Source organism: Montipora foliosa, chromosome 12 (assembly GCF_036669935.1).
Source record: "Montipora foliosa isolate CH-2021 chromosome 12, ASM3666993v2, whole genome shotgun sequence".
In the NCBI taxonomy this organism is placed as follows: domain Eukaryota; kingdom Metazoa; phylum Cnidaria; class Anthozoa; order Scleractinia; family Acroporidae; genus Montipora; species Montipora foliosa.
Window position 1 is genome coordinate 31377749 of NC_090880.1, and position 15000 is coordinate 31392748.

The 15000-nt window shown below is 39.4% G+C and overlaps 3 protein-coding genes across 3 annotated transcripts in view; 1 reads left to right on the top strand and 2 right to left on the bottom strand.

Moving 5' to 3' along the window:
• Nucleotides 1-1143, bottom strand: part of LOC137979515 (carbohydrate sulfotransferase 4-like) — a 1700-nt gene extending 557 nt beyond the window's left edge. Inside the window, exon 1 of the mRNA XM_068826784.1 lies at nt 1-1143. This exon is cut by the window's left edge and continues 557 nt beyond it. Coding sequence (XP_068682885.1) covers nt 1-1052 — 1052 coding nt within the window. The 5' untranslated portion in view covers nt 1053-1143.
• A 4384-nt stretch (nt 1144-5527) lies between these two features.
• On the top strand, nt 5528-13931 carry LOC137979619 (DNA-directed RNA polymerase II subunit RPB9-like). The gene is made up of 6 exons (XM_068826929.1): nt 5528-5701; nt 5839-5893; nt 6739-6812; nt 8494-8568; nt 11197-11248; nt 12374-13931. Exons 1-6 carry the CDS (start codon nt 5637-5639, stop codon nt 12431-12433), a joined length of 381 nt encoding a protein of 126 aa, XP_068683030.1. The 5' UTR covers nt 5528-5636; the 3' UTR covers nt 12434-13931.
• Nucleotides 13665-15000, bottom strand: part of LOC137979618 (carbohydrate sulfotransferase 4-like) — a 1570-nt gene continuing 234 nt past the window's right edge. The window contains exon 1 of the mRNA XM_068826928.1: nt 13665-15000. This exon is cut by the window's right edge and continues 234 nt beyond it. Coding sequence (XP_068683029.1) covers nt 13846-15000 — 1155 coding nt within the window. The 3' untranslated portion in view covers nt 13665-13845.

Here is a 15000-nt window from a genome sequence, read left to right on the forward strand (position 1 = left end):
TCTTTGGTGCACGTCGCCTGTTCTCCGTCCATTTCATTACAATCGTTTCTGGTTTGTCTCGTAGTTATATTTAACCATTCCCTTACGCTTTCCAATTCATTTAGTCCAGCAAACTTGTACAAGATAGATAACGCTTTCAGAGGGTCGAATGCCAGGTCCTCGTATCGTTGCAGTTTAATCTGGCGTCGTAGCGAATCCGGCAATCGTTTGATTATTTCCAAGTTATCTTCGGTTTCTTTGCACCGCCAGTAACTGTAAAGACGGGTACCACGCTTACCAAAGTCGCCGGCAGCTTCTTTAAAAAAACCAAGAGCTTTTGAAGAAGGAATAACGGCTCGAGGATCTCTGACCAAGAACAGAATTTTGCAATCAACTTCGGGTCGGCTACAAGCATCAAGGATTATCTTAATGTTATTTTCGGGAATTCGAGACTGGAGAACTTTTAAAACAGTTAAATTATAGGTCTTACAAGCGCTACCTAGAGATTGGCTGGTCATTGGGGGACAAAGCTTTGGATCCCATCTGGTGTCCGATGGTTCGTATGGACACAGCGGTGGCGATGCGATTGCTTTACTAACTCGAGGGTGTTTTTGTTTTCGGTAGTATGTTTCAATATCGTTCAAGAATAGTTGATTCTCAAACTTGCAGCGCAGCACTCCGTTGAGAAATTCTTTTGCAAGATCCCAATGATTCACTTCGTCAATGCCACTTCTCCTTCTGCGGATAACTCGGTCGACTGTTTGAAAAGGCTCGTACATGTAAAACACTGAAGGATGGTGATTAAAAATATCACCTATAAGAGAGGAACCAGAGCGGCCATGAGAGACAATGATTAAAGTCCTCTTTCCATTTTCGTTCGATACTCGAAGCTCCTTGAGGTCACTTTGATCATGTTGTCCTGCCACTTGTCGAATATGAGGCCATGCATTCACTTTGGGTAACGTTTTGGCTCTCATAAGATGATAAAAATACATCATCGATAGAGCCTGGAGCAAAAACAAGAGAAGCAGATATTTCATTAGTGTTGTTGGTCTCATTCGGTGTATGGTCATGTCAAACTTTTTTCGCAGACCGAGACTGAGACCAAATTAACCTATTAAAGATAAGGACGCGTACGCACTAGCCCGTGGCACTAGCCTAGGCTGACAAGATATGTTTGCTGTTTGCCTCAACCAAATCTATTGACAAAATTGTCTTGACCAAATTTCCAATTTTAACGTGGCGCACTCGAAACACCACGGCAGTCGTTGTTAAGCAAAAAGTGTCAATCACATTGAAATTGAATCGTTTAACAGGGGCACCCAACGTCACTTTTCGAAAAATATCTGTTCAGAAGACGATTTGAGATCTAAAATTTTCGGATCGTTTGTTGTAAAATTTCTTGCTTGCCTGCCTCTCCTAGGATTTTCGAACATCTAAAAAATGGTATAATTGCCCATTTTAAACGGATTTTTACCCTAAAAAGGTCACCTAGAATTTTCGTGAGCCTTTTTTCTGGCTAAGCTTTGATCCCTATAATTTTCGGATCATTAGACTTTCAGCTAGGAAATCCGAACAGATGAAACATTTTTAGGGGATAAAAATATGCCTATATCTTCCGTTTAAATACGAAAATATGTTTAACAAAGCGATGCTATGTGGTTTAGAACTATATTCTCGTTGGCTGCCCCTGGTTTAAGTGTTTTCACGGGAAAGTTTGAATCTTCGATCGAAAATGTTGCCTCGGTACGTTATTGCTTGTATTCTCGTTTTTTTCGTTCTTCAAGTCGTTCAATTCCCACAATGGCAGTTTTGCGGGCTTGAAAAGCGACATCAAATTTTGTTGATTGTCGTTTTCTTTCGATCATGGCGTGTAATCATAATTTGTCATTTTTCATTGAATTTGTCCCGCTCAGACGCAGGACGACGGCGCCTTTGAAATATGGTCAGGCCTGACAAAATTTGGTGGGGGAAAGAAATCACCGAACGCACTTGTATCAACAAACTGGTGACAGGTTTGACACAAAACAATTGCCGCGCAACAGTGGCTCAGTTGATTGAGCATCGGGCTGCCATACTGGGGGTCGAGAGTAAAGAGAGAGGTTCCGTCTCATAGCCCTTGTTGGAAACCAAATAGTATGGGACGTTAAAAAATCCATTCACTTCTCAAAGAGAGTAGGGGACGTTTTCCCCGGCGTTGTGGTCTGACCATTTTTCAATTCCTAAAAGAAATTGTAAACTGCGCAACAAGCAGTCTGGCCGAAGTCCCCCAAAAAAGCGTTGTAAATTAGTACTGAAAAAGCCCCGACGGGAGAGACTAATAATTTCACTTTACTTCGCCTAAGTGCGTACGGTGGTGGTTGCCGTGGATATAAGCATGATTTTATGGCGTTATTGTCAAAGAGTGTCAGCAGTATATTCGACGAAATTGCTTTTAATTGGCACCCGTCAAATGCTTCAAAATACCCCTGCAGATCTGGATTTACATGTTACTTTACTGGGAGAGTTGCGTCCGGTTGTTTCAGCGAGGGACTTTGGGGTGTATATGGACGCTATGTTGAGTTTTGATGAACATATAACAATTGTTACATCTTCTTGCTTGTCAAGTTTAAAGTGCTACTGTGACGAAATTTGCATCTTCCCTATCTAAGCCATTTTGGCACATAAACACGTAGTCTGTGCGAGAAGAAGAATGCTGTTTACCATTTTCAAATATCTCTTTTTGTTCTGGAGATATTCAAGTTTTCTTAATATGCAAATTAGCCAAGTGATGACGTCATAAACCCAACCAAATTTTGATCAAGTATGATGGAGAAAGATATCTCAGCCAATTTGTATCAGAAGTGCTTGGTTCTTTGCACTAAGATTCTAGTAGATGTGTTCCACAATATGAGCATACCATTTTTGTTACCATGGAAACATACTGGGTTCCAGACCTCCCTGACATTAAGAGCTTTGCAGACCACCTTTGGCGTTCTGTTTTGATATTTGCAAATGGTGCCTCATCTGCATGATCCTGCCAGCATATAAAGATGTTAGGTCATGTTTGTGGCCTTAGTAAATGTATTTCTAGCCTGAGATCACCAAAATATTGAAATCAGGTTGGAGGGGACTGGAAAAGAGTGAGTTGCCATGGGAACCAATTTCTTTACAGTCATAGGTGTGTTGCCTTCAGAACTATTAGCTCACCAAGTAATTGACCGAGATAGCTCTATTTATATTCTTGATGTTCTATTGGGTTGGGTGAATGATGTCATCAGCCTTCTCATTTGCATATTTAACACATTTTTCAAACTTAAATATCTCCGGAACCAATGCAGATATTTCCAAACGGTAAACAGCATTTTTAATGTTTTATGGTACTCTATGTGATAAACCAAAAAACTCAAGGGATAAAAATTTGATCACAGTAGCACTTTAAGTCAAATTAATAGGATAAAACATCTTTTGGACAGAAACACCTTATTAAACGTCTGTCGGGTCTAGTTCTACAAAGTGTATAGCCAGAGTCTGTTTTATACCCAAAGTCTGTAATAATTAGTCCGCATTTTTAACACCAACGGTAGTCCGCGGTCTGAGTTTTATACTGACCGGGGGAATGTCCGTCAATTGCAGTAACAGAGTGGTAAATGACTAGATATTTATAGGGACAGAGGATCAGGGATGCTAGGGACGGTTGGTCAGTACAAGGGGGAGATGATCAGTGCTAGGGACAGCTGATCAGTGTTAGGGATAGTTGATCAGTGCTATACGGACAGAGATCTGTGCTAGGGACAGTTTATCAGTGCTAGGGACAGAGATCAGTGCTAGGGACAGAGATCCGTCCTAGGGACAAGAGACCAGTGCTAGGGACAAATGATCAGTGCTAGGGACAAAAGATCTTTGCTAGGGACAAATGATCAGTGCATGGGACAGTTGATCAGTACTGATTAGAGACAGATGACTAGCACCAGGGACAAATGATCAGTGCTAGGGACAGTTGATGAATGTTAGGGACAGTTTTTCAGTGCTGGGGACAGATGATCAATGCTAGGGACAGTTGATCAGTGCTAGGGAGAGATGATCAGTGTTAGGGACAGTCAATCACTAGTAGGAACAGTCGATCATTGCTTAGGGACAGTTGATCAGTGCTAGGGACAGTTGATCATTGCTAGGGACATATGATCAATGCTAGGGACAGATGATCAGTGCTTGGGACAGGCAATCACTAGTAGGGATAGTTGATCAATGCTAGGGACAGCTGATCATTGTTAGGAACAGTCGATCATTGCTAGGGGCGATTGGTCATTGCTAGGGGCAGATGATCATTGCTAGGGACAATTGATCACTGCTAGGGACAGTCGATCATTGCCAAGGACAGTCGACCACTACTAGGGACAGTCGATCATTGCTTAGGGACAGTTGATCATTGCCAGGGACAATTGATCATTGCTAGGGGCGGTTGATCATTGCTAGGGACGGTTGATCATTGCTAGGGACAGTTGATCATTGCTAGGGTCAGTCGATCATTGCCAGGGACAGTTGATCATTGCTAGGGAAAGTCAATCACTACTAGGTTCAATTGATCATTGCTAGGGACAGTCGATCATTGCTAGGAACAGATGATCAGTGCTACAGACAAATGATCAGTGCTAGGGACAGGCAATCATTAGTCGATCATTGCTAGGGACATTTGATCATTGATCAATGCTAGGGACAGCTGATCATTGTTAAGGACAGTCGATCATTGCTAGGGACAGTAGATCAGTGCTAGGGACGGTCGATCATTGTCAGGGACAGTCGATCACCACGAGGGACAGTTGATCATTGCTAGGGACAGTCAATCACTAGTAAGGACAGTCGATCATTGCTAGGGACAGATGATCAGTGTTAGGGACAGTCAATCACTAGTAGGAACAGTCGATCATTGCTTAGGGACAGTTGATCATTGCTAGGGACATATGATCACTACTAGGGACAGTCAATCACTAATAGGGACAGTCGATCATTGCTAGGGACAGATGATCAGTGTTAGGGACAGTCAATCACTAGCAGGAACAGTCGATCATTGCTTAGGGACAGTTGATCATTGCCAGGGACAGATGATCAGTGCTAGGGATAGTCAATCACTTCTAGGGACATATGATCACTACTAGGGACAGTCAATCACTAATAGGGACAGTCGATCATTGCTAGGGACAGTCAATCACTACTAGGGAAAAAACAACATTGCTAGGGACAGTCGATCAGTGCTAGGGACAGTCGATCAGTGCTAGGGAAAGTCAATCACTACTAGGGACAGTCGATCATTGCTAGGGACAGTCGATCACTAGTACTACTGACTAGTAGGGACAAAAGATCATTGCTAGGGATAATTGATCATTGCTAGGGACGGTTGATCATTGCTAAGGACGGTTGCTCAGTACTAAGGACTGTGGGTCAATGCATGCTCATGCTCATAGAGAGTGATGGGCGACTGTCGGTACATAACGTGTCCCCATACATAACGTACCTACCCGATACGTTGGTCAGGGATACATCGGATACATGAAGTACCTACGGCTAAGTTCCAGTTTCTACTCAGTCGGACTCAGTCGTCGCCATTTTGAAAAGTGAAGTTTGTTCTACAACGTTATATTCGCCAAAGAAAGGACGAGGGTTGTGGCTTTTATGGAAATATGAACGTCCGAGGTCGCACAGACGATGGTCCAGGTTTTGTTGGCATCAAATTTTGTCAGGAATGGTAAGTTTGTAGTAGAGGTCACGATCAATGACACCGATCTCAATAAAACTTGTATTTGAACATGACTGTTTCAGTATGTCGTCCTGGTTTAGGTGTCATGTGCATGTCTTCTCACATGAATTTCCTTTTTGTCTCAGTAATAACATGTTGTACCCTAAAGAGGACAAAGAAAGCAAGGTCTTGTTATACGCTGTAAGTTACTACTTATGAAAAGAATATTTATCAAGGGACCACTCAAGAATTTCACGCCAAAGGAACTGATGTTTCTACATGATTTAGAAATAAATTTGTTTTGAATTTGAGAATCGCTTATTCTCATTTTCAATTTTTTTCTCGAGAGCTGCCATCGGAATAATCTTGTGTAGTACAGTTGCCTAATTGTTCTTACCCAATTGCAAAGAGCTTCTGTCTAATGACAATAGGACGTTTTGAACCAACCTCTAGAGACACCAGTAACATTAGAGAAATGTACGACTTCTGGTGGACGAACAAAAGAAGCTAATGAGAGATCTTTTGTTTTTGGCCACCAACATGACGGCAATTATGCCACGTGAAAACCTCCTATAGGCTAACTATTTCACATCCCAATAATGTTACATGTATTCAAGATAGTGGCACCTGTAAAATTTGAAGTATTCTGTGAGGTCTTCCCATAATAATGCTTCAGTGAATTACTGTACTACATGCACATCTTAAGTAAGAAGTCACCTTAAAAGATGTATAGTTGAGGCTGATAGACTGCATTGTTTGGCAAGCCACACATGTGTAAAGAAGAAATTGTTGTCCGTGTATTAAAGTTGTGCCAAACGTATTGACAAGTGGAATAAAACTTCAAACAACATTAACCTCTAGGACAACTGAGTAGCATTTCAAAGCTTGGTAGGATATCATTATCAGATCATGAGATTTACTGTACATGTAATTTAGTTTGTAAGCTGACTACAGTAGCTGCTTTTTTTTGCAATTATTTTAATATCTCTGTAAGGTTGCACAATAAACACAGCTTTCTATGAGCTCATCTAAACTTAATGATTCAGTGCAGGAATTGTGACTATCAACAAGAAGCAGACAACAGCTGTATCTATGTCAACAAGATCACTCATGAAGTCAAGTATGTTGTTTGTTTGTTTGTCTGTTTATTTGTTTGAAACAGGGCTGTCACTTTGAGTTGGACTGCTACCTAACAGGCGAAAAGTAACATAATTTTATTGACATTTTTGCCTAACACAAACTAATAAAAAAATAGTTAACTGAGTTGTTGTGGTGGTGCACTGTAAGTGCACTACACACTATGTCACCAGGTTGTAGGAATGTAAGAGTGTGACAGTGTCTGTGAAACCAACAGGCTTACAGCACAGCGCGTGCATTAAAATCACTAAAATAAACAGGTCTGTTGAAGGCGTTCTTGAGTTTCAACAAAATGAGCGCGAAAACCGGCAAGAATTTGTGATGCTGCGCCCGGTTGTTCAAAATCTGATTAGCGCTAATCCCAGATTAAAAATTAACCAAGGAGTTTATTTCTCTTCTCCCACATGCTGTGCAACGCTGATATTCGGCGAAACTTTACATTAGAAGAAGTCAATGTTGAAAAACAAAAATAGGCAAAAGAAACTTTCACCAAAAAGGTGAAAACATGAAACAAAAGTTTGCGCTAATCCTGGATTAAGTTAATCGGCTTTCGAACAACCGGACCCTGATGAATAATAAAGCAGTTTCTCTATTTCCAAAACAATGAAATTACCTGGTGATAAATAACCTTGTCTAGGAGATTAAATTTTTGACTTTGCAGAAACAATGGTCAACCTCAAGAGTTGCCGATTGTGCCTTTGTGTTGAATTTGCACATTTCTTGTCAAACTTAATAACACTTGAAAGAAAAACAAAACCAAACTGACAAAAACAAAAAACTGTTGTCTTGCCATCATTTTGACACAGATGTACATTGTATCCTTAATTTTTGGCGAGTAAACACACAAGGTAACTTGATCATGGCACCCGCTGAATTCAACGTCAGTTTTGATTTTAAAATAGAATTTTCGGTCTTATGTTTCTGACTTAGCAAGTCATATATTTTGAGGTCACCCATCCAGATATTAACCCTGCTGGACAGCACTTACCTTCAGTGAACTTTTATTTTGGACTCAGAGCACATTCTTAAACTTGTGGTGAAAAAGAAGTTGTAATTAACTTGAAAGTGAACATCATGTCAACCTTGAAACCCATGTATCTCGAATCCCTTTTATTTCTTCAATCTTTCTGGGTTTGGTATTTTACTAGCAACCACAATGTCATGTCTTCTCAGGGCCTGACTTTTTACCTAAGACATCTACCATGGCACTATAATGATATACCGTAGTACCAAATCAATACTGTGTACTATTACAGCCACATATTACGCAAAGACAACTTGACAACTTAGGTTCCTAGCTTGTTGTTAAGCAGGGCTGCATCATGCAGTGATTCCACTCTCAACTATGATAATGATAACAATAGTTTATAATAATGAACTTGATATAAGTGTCAATAATTTTATTATTGTATTTAGTGCTGAAGCACTATTATTGTGGAAACTGTTCAGAAATCAGATTAAAGAAAATCAACTCGTATGAAATAGGTTGGTGATACATACTGTTGCACGTAAATTGACAGCAACAGCAACTTTTTTTCAGTGTACAAAAAAACAGGGTTACAGATGTGGATGTGGATGGTTTTTTTTTTTTTTTTTTTTGAGAACTGTGAGAGAAGATTGACATGTACCAGCAACCCTGAAGTTTTGATTTTGTCCTTTAACAGTGAATTGACACAGATTGTTACAGATGTCATTGCTGACCCAACATTACCAAGAACAGATGAACACTTCTGTCCCAAGTAAGGCCGAGGATGATTATAAATACTGTAGTATTCCTGATGGTTTCAGTTTTCGTTTTTTTCCCTATTGTTCCAACTAGTTCTACTTCCTATTCTGTCCTATTTTCTCAAGGAAAGTCTCCCATTTTCCCTTTAATTAACCCTTTCCCTCTTAAGAGTGATACTTACAGTATGTGTAACAATAATTATTCCATGAGCATGCATTGATACCCAACAAGGAGGCTCTGTCAGGGTAAATTCTGACTAGCGACATGGCCTAAAAAAGTAGCGACAGAACTTAAAGTAAAATCATGACAAACGACATCTTTTCTTTAAATTTCTGACAGCAACGGTCACAGCAACATGAAACGTTGACAAACCACTGACACGAGAGCTTTTAAAATTCAGGCAAGCGACACGGGACGGCCCCCTGGCAGGGCCTTAACAAGGCGTGTAGCATCAAGTTAGCTATAATCATCTCGTATCCAACAAGCACAAGTGGAATAATAATAATTGTTTTATTAAAAGCACCCCCCAAAATAATAAAAACCAAACCAAAATAAAGATAAAAATGCCCCCGGGGAAACTGACTATAACCCTAACAAATGCGACTGATTCAGGCCTTGCCCTTTGATATCACGGTGCATGTGGAGAGCTTTTAGAGTTTCTAAGGACTCCTGTTTTTGTTAATAGAATATCTTCTTCCTGTTGTTTGAAAAATATCGTAATTTTCTATTTATCTGGCCCTGTACTCTGCTTGACGGCCTGCATATTATTTTACTGGAACCCACTGTGCATTGTATAGCAGTATTTTTTAATGTGCTGTTCACTGGTCTCAACTTGCTTCATTTCCCTATAAGAAATGAAAGTTAGAAAATATTTTTCACAGACCACATAGGTAATAGGAGGCTATAATTATATCAACTTCTCCATAGAAGCTAGTGTACATGTGCCCACCTGAAATGCATCTACATATGTAATTAGTTGCAGGCCCAATTTTGACATCCAACCCAAAGTGTCCCTTTAAGCACAGTGCCTACTAATTCAAAGGCATGATTATTCAGGAAATGTAATCTTAACAAGAGTTATTGAAATCCAAAAAGAAAATAATGGGTGTCACCATGCATTTTTCAAGGATAAGTCATGAATAATATTTGTAAAAAGCTTTAAAATACAAAACAATGTATGGCATTCTTTCTCAAATTGAAGCTTAATTATCTCTCAAAAATGCATGGTCACCCTCAATTTTCTTTTTGGATACCAAGAGTATGTACTAAGATCTACTTTCTCTGGATAGTTTTAAACCGCACAAAAAGATCCCTTTATCAGTAAGCATCACTGATAGGAAACCTGAGTATCTTGAGATGCACAGAATGTATGCGCAGTGACAATAGTAGGCACCGTCCTTAAGTTTATGCATTTTGCCACCCATTTTTCAAAATAAGGTAAGTGTAAGGCGTCGGTTATTTAATACGAATAGCAGCAGTTTCACTAACAACCTTTGTGGCTTCCCTAATGGTGTTATTATTAGAATCTGCCTTACAAGAAGGGGTTCCTCTCCACTAACTAAAACATTCACTAGTCAGCAAGTATTTTGGAGGGAATTATGTGTGTGTGGATGGTGAGTTGAGGAAAAATCATAGACAAAAGTTAGGGGTAGTCTGTAAAATGAGGGGGAGAAGTTCACAAAGCAAACTCTCAACCCCACAATAAGGTTAACAAATGAAACAAACTCTGTGAAATTAAAAACTTTTATTGCAGAAACAGCCAGATAGTATGAGAAACGTAATCGAGTAGGAGGGATAAACAAATATAAAGATTTGCAATTTATATTTTAGGTTAGGGTAAATGCAGCTGTTTAATCTTTACTTCAGGACTGGAGTTTTGGGGAAACCTTGTGACATTACAGTAAATAGATTGGTTCAGTTTCTAAACAAACTGTGGTGCTGCAGTGTGGGTGGGGAAATAAGACACAGAAATGGGTTTATCAACTGAGTAGATATTATACACTTAATATATGGACCCGAGGGAAACAGTTAGTTTTGTTTTCCCAAGAATCCTCATGTTCGTCGAGGGAAAACATCAGGACTCGAGGGAAAACAAAACTAACCAGTTTCCCGAGGGACCAGACATTAAGTGCTTTGCTATATACATGTATTTATATGTAGACTTTTCCTGCAACAATCCAGCAAAACATCCGGAGCGGGCAAAAAACTGCAGAATTGTATCCTAGTCGGGATACATTTGAATTTGATCAGGGCCACATGACAAAGAATCAACCAATCACAGTGCTCGTTTTGTTGAGCGAAAGTCTAGGTGTGTAATTGACCACCATAAAGAAATTCGAAACGATATTTCAAGCGTTAGCCCTTCACCGACTTTTGAATTTCTTTATGGTGGTCAATTGATCATAATGCTTATCAAATTCGTCATGCATCCAATTCGTGTATTTCTGGACAGAATGATCTGAAGCCACCTTCAACATTGTGAGGTCACTGCATCAAAATACAATCATGTTAGTTTTTGGAGGAGCATATTCTCTGTTTTATTATCTCGGTTTCCATCTCTTTTTCCTTCCAGCTTGTGAGAACACCTTATAATAATTATATGTACCTTTTTCATAGTATTTGCCAATGATTTTTTTACTAGATGCCATCATAAAGAAGCAGTGTTTTTCCAATCGCAGTCCAGCAAGGCAGATGTAAGTCTCTCACACAAAGAAGCTTTTGTGCCGTTAAATACAATATACACATACAACGCGTTTGATTGATTTAAAAGTTGCATCAACAAGTGGTTGCAGAGTTTTTATTTTGCAAAGACATACCGAGCATTAAATAGGAAGTTTTCAATAATAAAAACTAACTTCTCCAAAAAGAAGTTTTCAAGTTCGTTGTTTTTGTTAAACGTAGTTTGGAAATCAGAAACTAAAAGAGAAAAACTGGTGTTTAGATCAAAGCAACTCAAGAGAAGTGTTGGCGTTTTCTGGTTGTTTCTTTGCAAAAGAGAGCGGTTTCGTCCCACTCATTCGTCGATTTCTTCCACAACAGAAGTTGTCTTAAATTTAAAGCAATTAAATGTAAACCAATGAATGAAGGGGTAGTTTCTAAAGAAACTGTGGTGCTGCGTCGGTGGGGAAGTAATATACAAAAATTTGGTTTTGTCAACGGAGTTGATAATGTAAATTAGTATCACCCAACTAGTGGACTAATGCAAATCCTGCATTTTGATTGGCTACGCTACTAGAGGACTATTAGTAATAGTCCTCGAGTAGCGAAAAGCGTGACGCTTTTATTCGTTTTATTCCCAAATAAATATTTCTTCAACGTGCATTTGCTAACTTTGTTATTGCCTTTTCTGTCCGACTAGTTGGGTGATACTAAAACAATTAGACCCTTCGCCCTCAAGGGCCACGGGTCAATAGCCCATTCGGTTTCGCCTCATGGGCTATTGACCCGTAGCCCTTGCGGGCTGCGGGTCTAATTGTTAATTGGCCACCGTACAGAGATTTTAAAAGCTGACGTTTCGAGCGTCAGCTTTTAGAATCTCTGTACGGTGGCCAATTTACATTATCAACTCCGTTGACAAAACCAAATTCTTGTATAAATGCAAACCAACCCATTTAATTGTGAGTATTTCAGTGTAAACATCGAGTAAAGTATGGCTGGTTCTACGGTACTGAAACGTGAGCAAGTCTATTTGTATACTAAAAAAGCTGGAATGTTCAGCAGGGTTGTTAAACAAATTTTGTTTTAAAATACATGCAGATTTAATTAGCATTAATTTTTTGAGCATTAAAGTTGATCTTTTTTATCATTTTCCTCGCCAGCAAATGAGACTATATTATGTATGTACAGCGGTAAACTGTGGAAACCGATGGACAGAGTGAGTCAAAGACCAAGTACACTGTAACACAAGGCGTGCCATGGAATTCTTAATGTGCCAGCCACAGTTGAGTCGCTTGATATTGTGGGAGGGTTGCTCCTTTAACTGTAGGAAATAATGGCATTAGAAATATGTTTGTTCACTGATTTTTATTGACCTTTAAAATCATGACATGTTTTTCATAAATTATTCTAACAGAATATATCTTCTTTGCTTTTACTTTAAAGTTCAGTCGTTCTGTTTAATTTTAAGTTGAAGGCGACTATCTGCGTGTTGTATGGTATGCAAAGCTCAAAGTATGGCATTAGAATTTTTTAGCATTGTCTTTCACAAATACGTTGTACGTATTGTGAACATTATCAAACCTGTATAATCTTGCACCTCTGGGGTTGTGAGATTTTTCAAACATATTTTTAAAATATATTTATCTTTCATACAGTGAAAACCCGCGTATAATAACCTAGATTTTAAGAGCCTGTTAGGTTAAGATTGTCCATTTAGACCCTGTTTGCCTAAAAACCTGTTTTAACCTACAATTTTGAAACAGGTTCTTAATTTGAGAAATTCAAACACTGAATGCACAAATTTAATATAATAAGCTTTACTTCTTTATTCTTCTTAAGGACGGCACCAACTATTGTTATTGCGCATACGTTCTGCGCATCTCGAGACACTCGGATTTCCTATGGGTGGTGCTTATCAAAACAGGGATATTTTTGCGTGGTTCAAAACTATGCGGAGAAAGCAGAACTTACCAAGTGCTCGTGGTATCTAAAAATAAATTTGGGGGTAACCACGCATTTTTCAGAGATAATTAAACTTCAATTTGGAAAAGAACGCAATACGTTGCTTTGCATTTGAGAGCTTTTTACAAACTGAATATTGTTGATTAATTATCTTTGAAAAATGCGTGGTTATCTCCAAATTTCTTTTTGGATTTCAGTAACACTTGTTAAGATCTGCTTTTCCCGAATATTCAGATTAACGCGCAAAAATATCTTGGAATTAGTAGGCACTGTCCTTAACATGCTTAGAATTAAACAATTATAACATATTATGCGTTGGCCCGAAATAGGCCACGTCCACCAATGACAAACACCGTAATTTATTTTCAAAGTAAGAACCTGTTTAAGAACCTGAGTAGGCTAATTTAGCCTGGGCTTTTAGTGTTCTGCTGCAACACTTAAGGACGGTTAGCTACCAAGGGTCGTCAGAATACGAATATGCGGGAAAAGCAGATCTTAACTAGTGTTATAGAAATCCAAAAAGAAATTAGGGGTAGTGTTTAGACTTGAGCGTTAAAATGAGTGCTTAGACACAATAATACGCGAGGCGGGACGACTGATCACTATTTCGCCCCAGGCGTCACCTCTAATTCTATAATATCCATAATTTGTAATCTAATCTTGTCAATATTTAATGTAGGAAACCGTTCTTTGCTTCATAGTCTTGACTGAAGAGTGGAATCGATTGGTTCATTAAAAGTTCATAAGAGTTGTTTACGGCTGTGTATCCTAACAAACGCATTGCTTCCTTGCAGTATTTTTCAATGATGTTGATTTCGTGTGGATGCACTTTCCATCGCCAGCGATTCGCCGCTACCCACGCATCGTCTTTGGTGCACGTCGCCTGTTCTCCGTCCATTTCATTACAATCGTTTCTGGTTTGTCTCGTAGTTACATTTAACCATTCCCTTACGCTTTCTAATTCATTTAGTCCCGCAAACTTGTACAAGATAGATAACGCTTTCAGAGGGTCGAATGCCAGGTCCTCGTATCGTTGCAGTTTAATCTGGCGTCGTAGCGAATCCGGCAATCGTTTGATTATTTCCAAGTTATCTTCGGTTTCTTTGCACCGCCAGTAACTGTAAAGACGGGTACCACGCTTACCAAAGTCGCCGGCAGCTTCTTGAAAAAAGCCAGTACTTCTTGACGAAGGAATAACGGCTCGAGGATCTCTGACCAAGAACAGAATTTTGCAATCAACTTCGGGTCGGCTACAAGCATCAAGGATTATCTTAATGTTATTTTCGGGAATTCGAGACTGGAGAACTTTTATAACAGTTAAATTGTAAGTCTTACAAGCGCTACCTAGAGATTGGCTGGTCATTGGGGGACAAAGCTTTGGATCCCATCTTGTGTCCGATGGTTCGTATGGACACAGCGGTGGCGATGCGATTGCTTTACTAACTCGAGGGTGGTTTTGTTTTCGGTAGTATATTTCAATATCGTTCAAGAATAGTTGATTCTCAAACTTGCAGCGCAGCACTCCGTTGAGAAATTCTTTTGCAAGATCCCAATGATTCACTTCGTCAATGCCACTTCTTGTCCTGCTACTCATAACTCGGTCGACTGTTTGAAAAGGCTCGTACATGTAAAACACTGAAGGATGGTGATTAAAAATATCACCCATAAGAGAGGAACCAGAGCGGCCATGAGAGACAATTATTAAAGTCCTCTTTCCATTTTCGTTCGTTGCTCGAAGCTCCTTGAGGTCACTTTGATTATGTTGTCCTGCCACTTGTCGAATATGAGGCCATGCATTCACTTTGGGTAACGTTTTGGCTCTCAT